General features: G+C 40.9%; 1 protein-coding gene across 8 annotated transcripts in view; it reads left to right on the top strand.

Moving 5' to 3' along the window:
• The window catches only part of PLEKHM3 (pleckstrin homology domain containing M3), a 225,924-nt gene that overhangs the window by 140,868 nt on the left and 67,740 nt on the right, over nt 1-17,316 (top strand). Inside the window, exon 7 of one of the 8 annotated variants that reach the window (XM_023219843.1) lies at nt 3,013-5,593. The exons of the other annotated variants lie outside the window; for them this stretch is intronic. Coding sequence (XP_023075611.1) covers nt 3,013-3,075 — 63 coding nt within the window. The 3' untranslated portion in view covers nt 3,076-5,593. Of the gene's footprint in view, nt 1-3,012; nt 5,594-17,316 lie in introns of those variants that run through there. 8 annotated transcript variants of the gene reach the window in all.

Below are 17,316 nucleotides of genomic sequence, written 5' to 3'. Positions count from 1 at the left end.
GGGGAGAAAGGAGAGAACTGACTGCCCCCAAGACATGTTATTTTTGCTGTGGCTTCTTGCTCCTTTCCACCCCCACCTCTTCCAGTCTGAGCTTTGAGCTTTGAGTACGCTTGAATTTTCACCACAGAACTTGGCTAGGCCTCCTAAGGGACTTTCTCTTTCCCATCTTTCCATAAATTATAGGTTTGCACATGAGAGCAGAACACATGATTCCCATTATCTTTTGGGTTCGGTTAGGGGTGTGTGTGTGTGTGTGTGTGTGTTGAGAAAAACCTTCTGCCTGCTCTTAAATGTGTATCCTAGTTGAGGGAGGTGGAGCTTTGTTAACATGGTGGCCTATCTACCAAAGAAATGGTCCTTTCCTCCTCTCTAAGGTGGTTTTAACCTGATTTCCTTGACCAGGGTTGACTGCAATCATTTACCTTGGCCTTTCAATAGGAAGTCATAGCCCCACCATAGCAAGGCCTTGTCTGGCTTGTTCACCCACATCCCCAGCATGTGCAACAGTGCCAAGCATACTGCAAGCTCCTCCTGAATGTATGAGGAGATTTTTCTCCCTATTTTGGTGACAAAGTGACATTTCTAGGACACTTCTTACTTTCATAAATGACCCATTCAGATCACCATAAAGTAATTGGACAGATCCAGAAAAGTTGATTTACCCCAGAACATAGAGGCCATTTATAGGTAGAGTGTGGAACTCACTAAAAGCTGGAGCCACTGCTAATACTAGTTAAGTTTAGGAAGCTCCACTTCTGGGTACTCATTTTGATTTGGTACCCAGACCGGTGCAAACACAGTAACAGACAGGGGAAAAAAGAGTTTATTGCATTGCCCCTGAGTTTATTCTGCACTTTTTGGTATCCTCAAGTACCGAAGCCTCTAAGAGAAATAGGTCCTAGGGAATAGGTACAATGTGGCCTACCAAGTAAGCGGAGTAGACTGTAATTCATGTCAGAGTCTGGAACATTTTATTGCGTATAGACGTAATACAAGTAGAGTGAAGGCACTGGCGCGGTGGCTCATGCCTGTAATCCCAGCACTTTGGGAGGCCAAGGCAGGCAGATCACAAGGTCAGGAGTTCGAGACCAACCTGACTCACATGGTGAAACCCTGTCTCCACTAAAAATACAAAAATTACCTGGGTTTGGTGACGGGCACCTATAATCCCAGTTACTCAGGAGTCTGAGGTGGGGAATCACGTGAACCCAGGAGGCGGAGGTTGCAGTGAGCCGAGATCACGCCACTGTACTCCAGCCTGGGCGAGAGAGCGAGATTCTGTCTCAAAGGAAAAAGAAAAAAAGAACTAGAGTGAAGGAATTATCCAAGTGTGTGTGTGTGTGTGTGTGTGTGTGTGTGTGTGTAGAAAAGCAGGAAAAGGCAGACAACATTCATCAAGAAAGAATAGTTAGTGTGTGATGCACAATTCAATAGAAAAGCTGAGGGTCCTGCCTGAAAAAAACAGAGCAAGCAAGGATAGTAACCTCACCCACTCAGAGGAGAAGCAGCCTAGCAATGAAGAGGTCTGAAGAAAAGTGGAGGATCATGACATCAAAAAGGAACAGCAGAAAAAGGAACACCTTGAGACGCTGGAGGAAGGAAGAGCCAGAACTGAGTGGAGAGGAAAGGGAAGTAGTAAAGATGTTACCAAGAAGCCTGTGGCAGAGATGGAAGAAACTATCCTACAATGAATGGACAAGGACTGAGAAAGACAGATATTTTTATAATCCAGATCTTTCTGAATGAGACCACCGTCAACATAGGCTCAATATAGGGTCTAGAGATTGCCATAAATTTCCAATATAACCTTATCTTGTAGTTCAATAAGCCAAATATTTACTTGTCCACTATCTCCTGCCCTAACCTTGACCAGCTTCTACTAAATTAATGCCCTCTCTTTCTACTTGACTGCCCTGGCAGTGCTGTTGTTCTCTGTGTACTAAATATAGTTCCAGGGACAAAAGGGATGAGACACATGAAAGGCAACAGCTTAGATATGTTAGTATATGTCTTTCTTGTTCAGGACCAACTAATCCATCTTTGGAGCCCCCTAGAACTACTGCTTTTTGATGTTAGCATATTTATTTGGTTGTTTACTGATGAGTAAGTCCTCCCTTACTGTATTTCATAACATGAATTAAATTATAACATGTGTAGCCACTCTGACAATTAAATCCTATGTTAATTCTATTGTTTACTCCAAATAGATGAGACATTGATTTCATAATTTAACAGCTAATATATTTGGGCAGCCTTGTTTACCTAAATAGTGACTTACAGTTAAGATCCTAAGATGCTTTCTCTGTGGTGTGACATTTTTGTGTCAAATGCATTGCGTACTATGCCCTAAAGGCAATAATATATCATTCAGACTTGCTGTTGGTCAAGTAAATGAGGCATGGAAGGAAACATGAGCAAAGTGAACAGTAAATTGCCTTAGATGCATTTGTAGTAAGTTATTCATTTAAATTTCCATCAGCAAAAGAATTGTCATTCTTATTCCCTAGCCATATGTTCTTTCCAGAAATGTGTTGCTATATTACTGTATGCCTGATACAGTCTAACATAGGCCTAGACAAGTATCCTAATTTGGTGTTTCCCAAAGTATGGGGTAGTAAGAATAATAACTAATATTTTTCAGCTCTTAATATGTGCTGTTTACTGTTCTAAGGGTTTTACTGTATATGCTGTACTCATTTGATCTTCACAATGAACCTATGAAGTGGGTATTATTTTCCCCACTTGGTAGATGAAAACCTTAGGCACAGAAGGTAAATTACTCAGGGTCATGAGCTGGTACATGGCAAGGTCAGAATTTGAATTCAGGAAGGCTGTTTTGGCCAGTGCTCTTAATTATTATATGAGGATTCCTCTGATTCCATGAATTGTCTACCAAGACAGTATTAGTTGGTACAGATAATTATTTTAGGCAGTTACATAGATGTGGCTTAAAATGACATTGAATTACATAATGAGAAAATTATCCCCTTCAATTCTTTTTCTGCCCTTCAGGTTAAATCAAACAGAAAGTTTCATTCTGGTGCTGGTGTGACCGGAACCCCTAACACCTGCTGATCTCCCTTTTCAACAGAGAGTTGGCTGCAGGCTCAGGGCCTTCCAGCATCTGTGTTAGCTTCGTTTTATGGCAAGGGATACTGGCTTCCCATTTATGGTATTTCTATAAGGCTTTCATTTTAAATAAATGTTTAAAAGTAAATGACTCAATTTAAATAAAGCATTAAATAAATAACACAGGTGGAATGCAGCTGTGACAATACCTGTAAAGGTGTTTTCACCTTGACAGTGTTGAAAGCACTGTCCTGATTCTTCTGTTTTGAAATCCACTTCTATGCAATGACTTTGTCTTTCAGTTGCTTTTAATGGCTTTTAATCTATAGGTTATTTCTTTGTCCTTCTTGTTTTAATCCCCTGGGGTGTTATTACAAAGATTCCCCATTTCCCTCTGTGGGCTTGGGCTCATCTGGGATGGAGTTTTCACCAGATTTTAATAATATCACATAAATTTAGTTTAAAATATTCCTGTTTTTAAAAATTATACTGTTTCCACTTTTTTTGGTGTTAAAATCCCCTTTTTTGTGAAATAATGGTGAAAATAGATGGTAGCTTTTGTTTTGTTTTTAGCATCTTTACTTGGCCAATTTAAAAATTGGAAACTTAAAAAAAATTATGCTGATCTAGAAGACAAAAAAGTGGGGTGCCACTGTTCAGTCACTCTCTGCTCAGATATGATTCCTCCGAGTTGCCTGAGCATCCTCGAATATTTCAGGAAGGGTGATATGGACTCACGCTAATCTTTCTAAAGTATACTCAAGCATTTTCTTCAGGGAAATTGTTAAAGGGTTCCTGCTTATGAAACTCTCTTATGTCTATTACCCTAGGTTTATCATTTTCCCATCAGAACTGCAATCCTAATTATTAATAAAATCATTTTTAAGTATCTGAGATAACTAATTATTGTGAGCAATCAATCCACTGGAATACTTACACAGTACTTACTAAGATGTGTCTATTTCGTACACCTTTCCAAAATGGAACGTTCATAGCACAGTTGAGAAAAACCTCAACAGTCATTGGTTTTTGTTTTTATTTTTCTTTAATGTTACTGGGATTCAGGAGAATAGAGAAGCTACAAAATCTTGCACATATTTAAGAAAATTTTTAAAAACCATCTTTTCTCCATCCGCTTCTTTATTTCCTGCTTTGATGAACACATTATTTTATATGGGATTTCAGAATTGGTCTAGAAAGACATCATTTGGAGGTGCTGATAGATTTGCAAAAGGCCCAAAATGCCCCATGTCAAGCAAGCTAGAGTTAGAAGAGCAGGGCTGAAACACAAACAAGAAGCAAAGTTCAAGAACTCCAGGAAGCTTTAAGGCAGTTTGTCAGGATATGTAATTGTCTGAGTTAGTCAGGGAAGATCTGTTAAAGCCAAGGCCAACATACACCAGTAAACCCAGAGCAACACGATCACTGCCATAGTCACTGCTCTAAGGAAGAGAGTAGAAACTAGTCAGAGCTTTCAAATCAAAGCATTCCCACACCACCAGGGCGCTCCGTAGATTCAGTGGATATGACTAGCTGGTGTGGAGCTTTTATTTTACTAACTCTGTGGTGTCTGAATGGCCCTATCCCTTACATGACTTTCCTTGTGCCTCAAAGGATCTTCATAGAGAGACAGGCAGGTTCTCAGCTTCATCTACCCAAGGAACCCAGTTTCAGCAGCACATGATGATGGCTTGTTTCTGATCTTACTCTAGGCCCCGTGTTCATATGGAGTCTTTCATGGTCCACTCCAAAGGGACCTGGAGCAGGCCTATCAGACTAATATCGTCTGTTCCCTTGGGAGTAGGCAGGGCCAGACTGAACTATGTGGGTGCCCAGGAAGGCTGGTCATTTGACATCCTGCACTTTGATACTCTTTAAACATATTTTCAATACATATTTAAATAGTATTCAATATGTTTAGTAGATAGGGGAAGAGAAACTGATTTTCTATTAATAAAATATATATACATCATCTTTATGTTGAAAATGAAGAATGTATTACATGCTCTGACAGTAACACTAACTTTTTGACTTATTTGGAATGAGATTCCTTAATAAGCTTTTCCATAACTCTGAGCTGGACAGGGTTAGCCATTTAGTCTCTTCAAGAGTAGAAGCAATATACATGGATATAGTTACAAAATCTTGTTCCAAATATATTTAAAAGTTATTTTTTTCCTAACTTTTGTATCATCAAAATGTTTCCCACTTTCCTGTATACCAGATCTTGTCATCTGAGACTAGAGATAGTTTTACTTCTTCCTTTCCATTCTGGAGTTTTTTTTGTTTCTGTTTCTTGCATGATCGCCCTGGCTAGAACTTCCAGTAAAATATTGAATAGATGTGGTAAGAGCAGACGTCGTATCTAGTTCCTGATCTTCCTAGGAAAAAAATTGAGTCTTTCACCATTAAGTGGGATGTTAACTGTGAGTTTTTCAGATATCCTGTATCAGATAAGGAAGTTGATTTCTATTCCTAGTTTGTTGAGTGTTTTTTTTTGAGGGGGTTGGGGACAGGGTCTCGCTGTGTTGCCCAGGTTGGTCTCGAACTCCTGAGCTCAAGCAATCCTCCCACCTCGGCCTCCCAAAGTGCTGGGATTACAGGCGTAAGCCTGTTGAGTGTTTTTATCAAAGAAGGATATTAGATTTTGTCAAATGCTTTTTCTTTGTCTATTGAGATGATCTTTATTAATATGGTCTGTTACATTGTTTGATTTTCAGATGTTAAACTAACCTTGCTTTACCAGGACAAATCCCAGTTGGTCATAGTGTATCATTCTTTTTATATGTGGATGCATTGAGTTTGATAGTATTTTGTTGAGGATATTTATATCTTTTTCCATCTTTTATGTAGTTATTTTCTCTAGTTCTTTCTTCACAATTTTTACTGAATCAGTCCATTTTAACATTTATGTAATAAAACCAGTCACCTGGACCCATGTTAGTTGACTGCTGACTCAGATGACGGTCAGCTGCCTCACTCCAGGGCTGCTTCTCTGGTTTATATTTGCACTCTACACCTTACACATGCTCACCACCAAAATGCTGAATGCTCACTATATAAAGAAATGTTTTTAAACACTTTCACTGCTATATCCTTATTCTCAAGTGAGACTAGTTCTCTTTTGCCAGTAATTTAAGAAACGTATGTGAAAACCTGGGCTCACTAGCACCTTATTTCCAATTATTTGGTGGTGATTTAATGCAGTTTACCAGTTTGTGTGCTGGGGCCGCCTGGGCTATACCCTCATCTAACTGTAATGGCAGGGGCTTGAGAAGAAGAACCTCACCTTTGGACTCTGATGTTTTGACGCCTAGTCCCTGGTAGTCAGAACAAATCTAAGGCCACAAAAAGGAGCTGTCTGAAATTCTGAAAGAATTTGTATTGCGCCAGACATGGTTTTGGAAAGTATAGTCACAAAACAATATTCCCATCTCATCTTCCCCTTTCAGCCACTTCCTTTAGGGGGAAGAAGACAGAACACTCAGCTGAGCACATGGTACCAAAGCCTTGCCAACCAATGGTAACGTCACAGGTGTGGAGCCTCCTAAGTTGAGAATGTGTAGTTCAGCCAGGCACAGTAGCTCATGCCTATAATCTCAACACTTTGGGAGGCCAAGGTGGGTGGATCACTTCAGGTCAGGAGTTCAAAACCAGCCTGGGCAACGTGGTGAAACCCTATCTCTACTAAAGTACAAAAATTAGCTGGGCATGGTGGCGGGCACCTGTAATCCCAACTACTCAGGAGGCTGAGGCACGACAATATCGGGAAAAAAGAAAAAATAATAAATAAAAACTATAATTACTGGCTGAGAATGTGTAGTTCAGTATGACCGTGCTTATCTAGCTTGTATAACAGGTACTTAGACATAGACGTAGTCTGCCTTTTAGTCTGAATAAACAGCATCATCAGTAGACAATGGCTTTTATTATTTGATTACACTGTAGGATTAACCAACTCCCATTGTGATAACACAGGCTTTTTTTTTTTTTTTTTTTTTTTTTTTTTGATAGAGTTTAGCTCTTGTTGCCCAGGCTGGAGTGCAGTGATGCGATCTGGGCTCACTGCAACCTCTGCCCCCCAGGTTCAAGAGATTCTCCTGCCTCAGCCTCCTGGGTAACTGCGATTACAGGCACCCATGACCATGCCCGGCTAATTTTTGTATTTTTAGTACAGACAAGGGTTTCACCATGTTGGTGAGGCTGGTCTCAAACTCCTGACCTCAGGTGATCCACCTGCCTCGGCCTCCCAAAATACTGTCATTACAGGCGTGAGCCACTGCATCCGGCCAACCCAGGCCTTTTATAACTGTTTTCAGAGAGAGAGAGAAGAGAAAACAAGAGAGAGCAACTCTGACCATGGTCTAAGAGCCAGGTTTCTGTCACTAAGCAATAAAGAAAAAAAGCTCAAGTAGCCCTTGCATAAGTGGGAATTTGTGGTTTCTAAAGCTGCCCATTCCCCAAACGACTAAAATATGTTACTGGCATTTGGCACTGTTTCCTATGTTTTGCTCTCCTTAAATTTCTCTTTAAAGGGGTTTGAGTTTAAAGGCAGAACCACTGAAAAATGCAATTTAATCATAGAACTGTGAAAGGCCAAGCCCAGAGTTAACCCCAGGATGCCCTGTGTTGTTTTGTTAAACCAGGACCTTGAACCAGGCTTATTCCCAAGAGGTGGTGGAAAGCCTAAGGGCAGGCAGGAGGGAGGCAAAAGAGGGAGGCAGAGGGGAGAAAACCAGCAGGCCAGACTGACCCCAGGATGGTGCCTCCAAGCAGCAAGGGCTTCCCTCCCTCACTAGGCCCAGTAGCTCCATGATTTTCACTGGAAAGAGGAGAAAGGGAAGGGAAATTGAAGGAAGGGAGCCCACAGCCAAGGAGAAGAGTAAGAAGACTCAGTGGTGGACTATCCACCATACCGCAGGCTGTCACGGGACAGAACATGGAACTTCAAAGGGCCTTCTTGGCCCTAATTCCCATTTTTAAAGTTATTTTTTCTTGATTATAAAAGTATGCTAATTACAGAGAATTTGGGAAGCACACATCGTTACTGAATAGAAAATAACCCTCCAGGCAGCAAGCAGAGATTCAGACCTTAGCCTTTGGTAGACCTGAGTTTGAGTCCCACCTCCTCTGCTCAGCATCCTCATCTATAAAACAGGAGTAGTAAGACCCCCGTAATGATGTGGTGAGGATTCAATGGGATCAATACCTGGCAGAGGCTAGCTGCCAGTGCTATAATCATTATGATGGCACCAAGGTTAATATTATCTAATGTTACACATCCAGCTTATTCTTTTCTGTGAATGTGTAGGTTTAAAGTATGGCTCATTCTTTATAGTACATCAGTTTTTATCCTGCCTTTTTAAAAACTTACTAAATAATCTTCAGAAGAATTAGCTAGTTTGAATGCCTGTATAAGATTCCATTGCCATAATTAGTTTAACCTTCTCGTTTGTATTGGGTATTTAGGTTTCCAATTCTGTATTATTATAAATAATACTATTATATATATCTGTGTAAAACCATTTACCTTCTGACTATTTAAGATAAATTCAGAAGAGGATCTACTATATTTAGAGTGTTTCTATATTCAGAACTACTATATTCTGAACCTATTCAAAGCTCTGGAACAAGTATCTGTACCCATCAACAGTATAAGCAAGTTCTCCATATTGCTAGAGCATAACCATTGTCATTAAAAAACACAAATCTTTGGTCATTTTGGAGGTTAAAAAAAAAAAGATTTCTTATGATTGTTTGATTTTGCATATCTTTTTTATTTGTGAAGCTAAACTTTTTATATGTTTATTACTACATCAATTTTGGGTTTTGTTTTGTTTTGTTTTGTTTTGAGACGGAGTCTCACTCTGTCGCCCAGGTTAGAGTGCGGTGGCATGATCTCACCTCACTGCAACCTTCGCCTCCTGGGTTCAAGTGATTCTTGTGCCTCAGCCTCCCCAGTAGCTGGGATTATAGGCACATGCCACCATGCCCGGCTAATTTTTGTGTTTTTAGTAGAGACGGAGTTTTGCCATGTTGGCCAAGCTGGTCTCGAACTCATGGCCTCAAGTGATCCTCCCACCTCGGCCTCCCTAAGTGTTGAGTTTGCAGGCGTGAGCTACCATGCCCAGCCCGAATTGTTTGATTATATCTTTTGTCCATTTGGGAGCAGGCTAATTTTTTAGTTGAACAATTAACTTATTTTATAATCTCAAATACAAGTAAGATTGAGTGATGACAACCAAATGCTGCCAGAACTTGTCAGGAAGCAATTACAGAACCACTTCCTGACAAGTCGAGAGACTTGTATAGATTGCACATTAATATTCACTTTTGATGTACAGAAGGAACTGAACATGTACTAAATGTTCAAATGTTAGGGTATTTTTTTTTACCCTGCATAATCAACAAGAATGTTAGCTATTCCAATCATAAAATGCTTTTCACGATCAATTTAAAAATTGCCCATTATGGCCTTTCTGGCAGCCCACAGAATCCACCCTCCGTTGTCCTCTTGTTTAGAGAGCTGGCTAGCTCATTCCTCAGGAATGACCCATGTCCCAGGAGCTTAGGAATCATACATCCCCCAGAGGTTCTTCTGAAGTCCATGTGGTGCTCAAGTGGCAGCAACTTCTCCATTTGCCCTCTGTGTTCGTGCCATTAGGCCATAACCCCGTCTGGTCAAAGACTTGCCATTTTGTTTGGACAAAGTTGCAATTTAAATGTTTGGATCCAGGACTTGCAGTAGGAATGTTCCAGAAATACTTAGTTTAACTTTTTGAATACAAAGGTTGAATGCACTTGGAAAGGCCTAGAATAGAAATTAGGCAAGAGCACTTCTTTCTTAACAAGTGATCTGTTCATAACTATGGATAGCAGTGGAGCAAGAGGAGGCAAATGGGTGACCAAAGTCACAAATGCCTTAGGAACTAGGTGACATTTGAGCCACATGTGGAAGAATGTGACTGAGAGGAATTTGCATAAAGGAGAAAGAACCAAGCATTAAAATCAGACAGGCCTGAGTTCAAACTGCAGTTTTGATGCATATTAGCTCTCTGACCATAAACAAGTTCTTTAATCTTTCTCTGTCTCAGTTTACTTATCTGCAAAATGAGTATAATACTCATTTGGGGAAGTTACAGAGAGAATTGGAATGAAATACAGAAAGCACCCATAACTCATACATGGTAATAGCAATAAATGGTACTTATTATCGTAATAGATTTTTCAGGGAATAGGCAGGCAACATGAATGCAGAATATGAATACATGGTAGATAAAGACTAGAAGCAAGTGAGGAAAAAGAGACTGTCCCTAGCTTGGGGAAGACTTTCCAGGGCTTGCTGAGGAGTTAAACCTCATCCTCCAGCGGCAGAAGAGGCTTCAGGGGCTTTATTAAAAAAAAAAAAAAAAAAAAGGCGGGGCGCGGTGGCTCAAGCCTGTAATCCCAGCACTTTGGGAGGCCGAGACGGGCGGATCACGAGGTCAGGAGTTCGAGACCATCCTGGCTAACACGGTGAAACCCCGTTTCTACTAAAAAATACAAAAAAACTAGCCGGGCGAGGTGGCTGGCGCCTGTAGTCCCAGCTACTCGGGAGGCTGAGGCAGGAGAATGGCGTAAACCCGGGAGGCGGAGCTTGCAGTGAGCTGAGATCGGGCCACTGCACTCCAGCCCAGACGACAGAGTGAGACTCCGTCTCAAAACAAAAACAAAAACAAAAAAAACAGCTCTAGCAAGACACTAAAGCTTAGCGCTTAGGGCTTAAGCTCTGGGAGTCCAGCTCCCTACTCTACTCTTCCAAGTTGGGCAACCCTGGGCACATGACTTAAGCCTTCTAAGCCTCAGTTTTTATCCCCTATAAATTGGTAATGACAGAAATATTGACCTCTTGGAACTATTGTGAATAACAGAAATAATAGTTGTGTTTGTTTGTTTTTTGAGACAGAGTTTCGCTCTTGTTGCCCAGGCTGGAGTGCAGTGGCGCAGTCTTGGCTCGCCACAACCTCCACCTCCCAGGTTCAAGTGGTTCTGCTGCCTCAGCCTCCCCAGTAGCTGGGATTACAGGCATGCACCACCACGCCCGGCTAATTTTGTATTTTTAGTAGAGACGGGATTGCTCCATGTTGGTCAGGCTGGTCTCAAACTCCTGACCTCAGGTGATTCGCCTGCCTCGGCCTCACTTTAGGCGTGAGCCACTACACCCGGCCAGAAATAATAGTATTTTTTCAATGCTCACTGTGTGCCTTCCAGTGTTCTAAGTGCTTTGCATGAATTAAAAGCCTAGGGCAAGGCTGGGTGCGGTCCCAACACTTTAGGAGGCCAAGGCAGGAGGATCACTTGATCCCATGAGTTCAAGACCAGCCTGGGCAATATAGGGAGACCTTATCTCCAAAAAATTTTTAAAAATTAGCCGAGCATGGTGGCATGTACCTGTATTCCCAGCTACTGGGGAGGCTGAAGTGGGAAGATCGTTTGAGCACAAGAGGCAGAGATGGTTGTGGTGAGACAAGATTGTGCCACTGCACTCCAGCCTGGATGACAGAGGGAGTCCCTGTCTCAAATAAATAAATAAATAAATAAATAAATAAATAAAAGCCTAGAGTAGTGACAGGCACATATCAAACAGTCAGTCAGTGCTACAGGAATGGTGGCAATTGTTGCTGATGTCATTATTAGTATTCTTTGGTCAGATCTATCTTTTAATAAGATCTTTCTGGTGATGGCATCGAGAATGATTTGGAATGGTTGCAACTAGAGGACAGGAGAGCAGATAAGACAGTAGTAGCTTCACATACATGTTTAAAAATTCATTGAGTTACATATTTAAGATTTTTGCACTTTACCTTATATATGTTATACTTCAGTTTTTTTAATGTAATTTTTAAAAAAGAGATAACCGACAAAACCTCTTCTCTCAGTTTATGTAAGCTAGTCTACAGCTGCTTGGAGTTTCAACTAGCTGAGTTCTCTTCACTTAAGAAAACGGATGGACAGTGGCCGGGCGCGGTGGCTCACGCCTGTAATCCCAGCACTTTGGGAGGCCGAGGTGGGCGGATGACCAGAGGTTGGGAGTTGGAGACTAGCCTAACCAATATGAAGAAACCCCATCTCTACTAAAAATACAGAATTAGCCAGGTGTGGTGGCACATGCCTGTAATCCCAGCTACTCGGGAGGCTGAGGCAGGAGAATCACTTGAACCCGGGAGGCGGAGGTTGTGGTGAGCCGAGATCCCGCCATTGCACTCCAGCCTGGGCAACAAGAGTGAAACTCCATGTCAAAAAAAAAAAAAAAGAAAGAAAAAAAAAAAAACGGACTGTGAGGAACGAAGTAAAATCCTTTTTCTTCAATTAGCCACATTCATGAAGGACAGGGAGCCCAAGGAAAACTGAAACCTCTACAACTCCTACAAAATTCTGCCCCAGTGGATGGTTTCCCTCTGCTAGAGCTGCTAGCAGGAGCAAATGAATCTAGATAGGCGCCAGCTCTCCCTTGCTCTGGCCTGGTGTTGCAGGGAAGCTAGCATGGGAAAGGCAGCTGATCAAGGTGGTGCAGAGAAGGACATTAGGGGCTGAGCCAGATCACAGACTGTCTGCCCTCAACCCTCAGGAAAATTGGCTGTTTCCTTTTTTAGGACTCTTTTCTATTTAGATTTTACTGAACCTCTGAACATGTCTCAGGTGGGCATGCTATTCAAAATGCTTTTCTTTTTGAAACTAATCTTATCTTTGAATGTCCTCCTATTGCAAAACCATGGTTTTCATTTCCTTCTTCAGGCCAAGTCTAAGGCAAGTGGGTCAGTACGTTGACTTTTCCTTGGATTGACCTCAAACTAAGTGGTAAAAAAATCTTCAGATTGGGTAATATACTTCCTTGGCACAGTACTTTGAGTGGTATGAAATTATTGTGACCTCTGAATAGATGAGGAAAGGAATTTAAAAATCTGATACCAATACTGTTTGTCCTCCTTTAACTGTTCATCACCGATGTGCCTGAAGGGATGGAACCAGTAAGAGTAGGTCATCTCTGTTAGGACAGGAAGGAAAGAGCCCTGGAGGCGCAAACCGGAATCTTGGCTGGAAGAGGGCATTTAAAACTGTGCGCGAATTCCTAATAGAAAACAGCAATATGCATCCTAACTGATTGGTTACTTAAGTCCCAGGCAAGTATTTAAAGAGATAAGATTAAGTGTCTAGAATTCAGTGTTAATCATGTAAACAAAAACCATCCTTAAATCGCCTGGTATTAGATATGGCTGTTGACACTGCATAAGTCATTCTAATTGAATGGGCTACCTTAGAAGCCTGAGAGACCCATAAGTAAGGGAACATTCTGATTAGGCAGACAAGGCTCTTGGGAAGCAAACAAGCCTGATGTAGTCATGACAGATTCACTGATAGGCAATTTTCAAGAACTTTTGTGAAAATAAACATGTTATTAGGGACAAATGAAAACACAGGTCATCTAAAACCAAAAAAATCGAGGTTTTCTGTGTTTTTTATAATGTTTATGTATATGCATATGCAAATTGTTTGTTTATTTCTAAAGCCATGCTTTGTAGAGCTGTCATTGGTTTTTTTTTTTTCTTAACAATTTAAATATTGGTTATAAAAGTGATAATTCATATTCATTATTTAGAAATCAGCCAGGTGCAATGGCTCACACCTGTAGTCCTAGCTGCCCAGGAGGCTAAGGCAGAGGATCACCTGAGCTTTCCAAGTCAGCCCTTGTCTCCCCTACATCCCACTACAGTGGTAGCTTTTCTTCACTGTAGCCAGTCTGTGTCCTTCCAGACAATTGTACATAATTACAAATGTTACACTTTTACAATGGGATCAAACTATGCCACCTTTCTGTGCTTTGTCTTTTCCAGTTCATGTTATACTGTGGACATTTGAGGCCGGGCGCGGTGGCTCAAGCCTGTAATCCCAGCACTTTGGGAGGCCGAGACGGGCGGATCACGAGGTCAGGAAATCGAGACCATCCTGGCTAACACGGCGAAACCCCGTCTCTACTAAAAATACAAAAAAACTAGCTGGGCCAGGTGGCGGGCGCCTGTAGTCTCAGCTACTCGGGAGGCTGAGGCAGGAGAATGGCGTAAACCCGGGAGGCGGAGCTTGCAGTGAGCTGAGATCCTGCCACTGCACTCCAGTCCGGGCGACAGAGCATGACTCCGCCTCAAAAAAAAAAAAAAAAAAAATACTGTGGACATTTGGGTATGTATACACATTTAGTACACATGAAGATTTACCTCATTCTTTTTACTGGCTGCATGACAGAGTTATCTTATACCTAAAGTAACTGAGGTGTAAGCTAGGTAAGAGTTATCTTATACCTAAAGTAACTGAGGTGTAAGCTAGGTAAGTTAAGCGAGGTAACTTAAACCTGTTTTGTTGTTGTTGTTTGCTTTTTTTAAGAGACAGGGTCTCACTATGTTGCCCACCTGGCCTCAGATCTTAGAGTCAAAGGATGTTCCCACTTCAGCCTCCTAAGTAGCTGAGACTACAAGGTACACATCACCCACACTGCCACGCCCAGCTAAGCCTAAATTGTGTGTGTGTGTGTGTGTGTGTGTTTAATCTGTGCCAGTCTTTCTCTTTGAGAACCTATACTACAGTGAACACCCTCTACATTTCCCTGTACACTTGTGTGAATATCTCTGTAGTGTAAATTCATTAAAGTGAGACTGCTAGGTCAAAGGGTGTGCATGCTTTGCAGTTTGATAAATATTGCCAGTTGCCTTTTGAAAAGGTAGAACCAATTTAATACTTCCATTCACTGTCTTGAGAGTGCCTGTTTTTCTGAACACACATTAATTTTCCATATTAACAATATTTTTAATCCTGGACAATCTCATAAATAAAAAATAACTTCACAGTGTTGTTTTAATTTGCATTTTTTCCATGAGAAGTAAAGTTGACCATCTTTTTAATATCATCATTGGCCATTTGTAGTTTTTCTGAATTGCCTTTTTATTAACCTGTGTTTAAGTTATATCATTGGTCTTTTCCTTATTAATTTAAAAGAGCTTTGTGTATATTAAGGAAATTGGCACTTTTTTCATATAAATAGGAAATTTTTTTTGTTTCCGTCATTTGACTTTTAAATTATATTTTATATTGAACTAATTGTTTATATATTTAGATTTATTACCCTTTTATAGCATCTAAGATTACAAAATATTTATCCCACATAAATGGGGCAAACTCTATTTTTCTAATATTCTAAATTTCTAATATTTTTCCCTAATATTTTGTTATAGTTTTAAAAATACTTTTATGGTTTTCTTTTTATATTTTAAGTCTTCAGTTTATCAGAAAATACAGTTTTTAAAGGCCAGGCGCAGTGGCTCATACCTGTAATCCCATCACTTTGGGAGGCCAAGGAGGGCGGATCGTGAGGTCAGGAGTTCAAGACCAGCCTGGCCAATATGGTGAAACCCCATCTCTACTAAAAATGCAAAAATTAGCCAAGCATGGTAGTGTGCACCTGTAGTCCCAGCTACTCAGGAGACTGAGGCAGAAGAATCGCTTGAACCCAGGAAGTGGAGGTTGCGGTGAGCCAAGATCGTGCCACTGCACTCCAGCCTGGGCAACAGAACAAGATTACATCTCAAAAAAAAAAAAAAAGAAAAGAAAAGAAAAGAAAGAGAAGAAAAGAAAATACAGTTTTTTGTTTGCTTGTTTTTGAGACGGAGTTTCACTCTTTTTACCCAGGCTGGAGTGCAATGGCACAGTCTTAGCTCACCACAACCTCCGCCTCCCGGGTTCAAGCAATTCTCCTGCCTCAATCTCCCAAGTAGTTGGGATTACAGGCGTGCGCCATCATGCCTGGCTAATTTTGTATTTTTAGTAAAGACAAGGTTTCTCCATTTTGGTCAGGCTTGTCTCGAACTCCCGACCTCAGGTGATCCGCACACCTCGGCCTCCCAAAGTGCTGGGATTACAGGTGTGAGCCACCATGCCTGGCCTGAAAATACAGTTTTTATGAGATGAGTTAGGGATCCAGCTTATTTGCTTTCCCTGATGGCTAACCACTTGCCCCAACATCATTTATTAAAAAATTCATCTTCCCCGCCTTTATTGTATAGCAAATTCCTATGTATTTGAATCCATATTCTGGGTGTACAGGTGCCCAGGCATACAGACACCGCAGACACAACAGATAATGTTCTAGAAATACAGGACATGTGAAATCATAATCACTACTGTGTTGTAAGTTGTGGCTTCTACTTGTGGACCTTGAAGCAAAGAGTAAAAATCCCCAACCATCTTAGACAATGATATGCAGGCTGATAAAAGCACCTATTTCAATGTATATGCAGGGCTTGTTTTTCGTCATCAGTGAGCCAGCAATGTATTCGATCACAGCCTTCTAACCAGGGACTCACTTTAGTTTCTCATTTAATCTCAGGAATGGCGAGTCCCATAAAAGCTGTTAAGTAATAATAATGTTGAGCACTTATATTGTACTTTACATCCCGAAAGTGCTATCTAAACATTAACTAGTTAAATGCATTGATGAAAGGAAAGGATTTGCAGAGGTTTTCAGGAAAACTGATATCTGGTTGCACACCTGTGAGGGGATGATTCCTAGAAGGCCTTACTTCCCTCTTTGAATGGAGCTTAGCAGGCAGGGGAACAAAAAGCTGGTGACATTATTTCACTTTTGTTGAAAATTTCCTGGAGTATCTTCTAATTAGTCTGGTTAAACTCACCTTTTATCTAGCTCCGCAGATATTCCCTTGCAACGTTCCTGGAGCTATTCAACAAGTTTCTTTTGATGTCTTCCTTGTTGTTTCATTATAAAATCGTACAATCTTCAAATTGAAAGAGATCCTTATTGATCATCTAGTTTTGAATGACTGAATAGAATCACTTTATTTTGCAGATGAGGAAACTGAGGCATGGAGAAGTTAAGTGATTAACAAAAAAGGTCGTAGAGCTTCCTGGGGACATAACTGGGAATAGAAACCAAGATTTCATCCTTCCATTTAAGTTCTCAATCAGCGTCATTGAGCAGTGAAACTTTCTTCCCTCTTTGTAAGCATCTGTAGTCTCTATTTTTTGAACTTAAAAAAAAAAAAAATTGCCACAGAACCATCAAGCCCAATTTTTTCTTTTTTAAATTGTCACTATTGTTATTATTGCTTTCATCCTTCCCTACTTCTTCCCTTCTTTGCTCTCAGCCTTTTCTGTCTCTCCTCACTCTTACGGTTCATTCCCCCACATGATCAGGTAATGCTACTT

The sequence above is a fragment of the Piliocolobus tephrosceles genome, chromosome 11, assembly GCF_002776525.5.
Source record: "Piliocolobus tephrosceles isolate RC106 chromosome 11, ASM277652v3, whole genome shotgun sequence".
Classification (NCBI taxonomy): domain Eukaryota; kingdom Metazoa; phylum Chordata; class Mammalia; order Primates; family Cercopithecidae; genus Piliocolobus; species Piliocolobus tephrosceles.
Note: the sequence above shows the minus strand (reverse complement) of the source record. Positions and strands in the feature narration are given on the sequence as shown.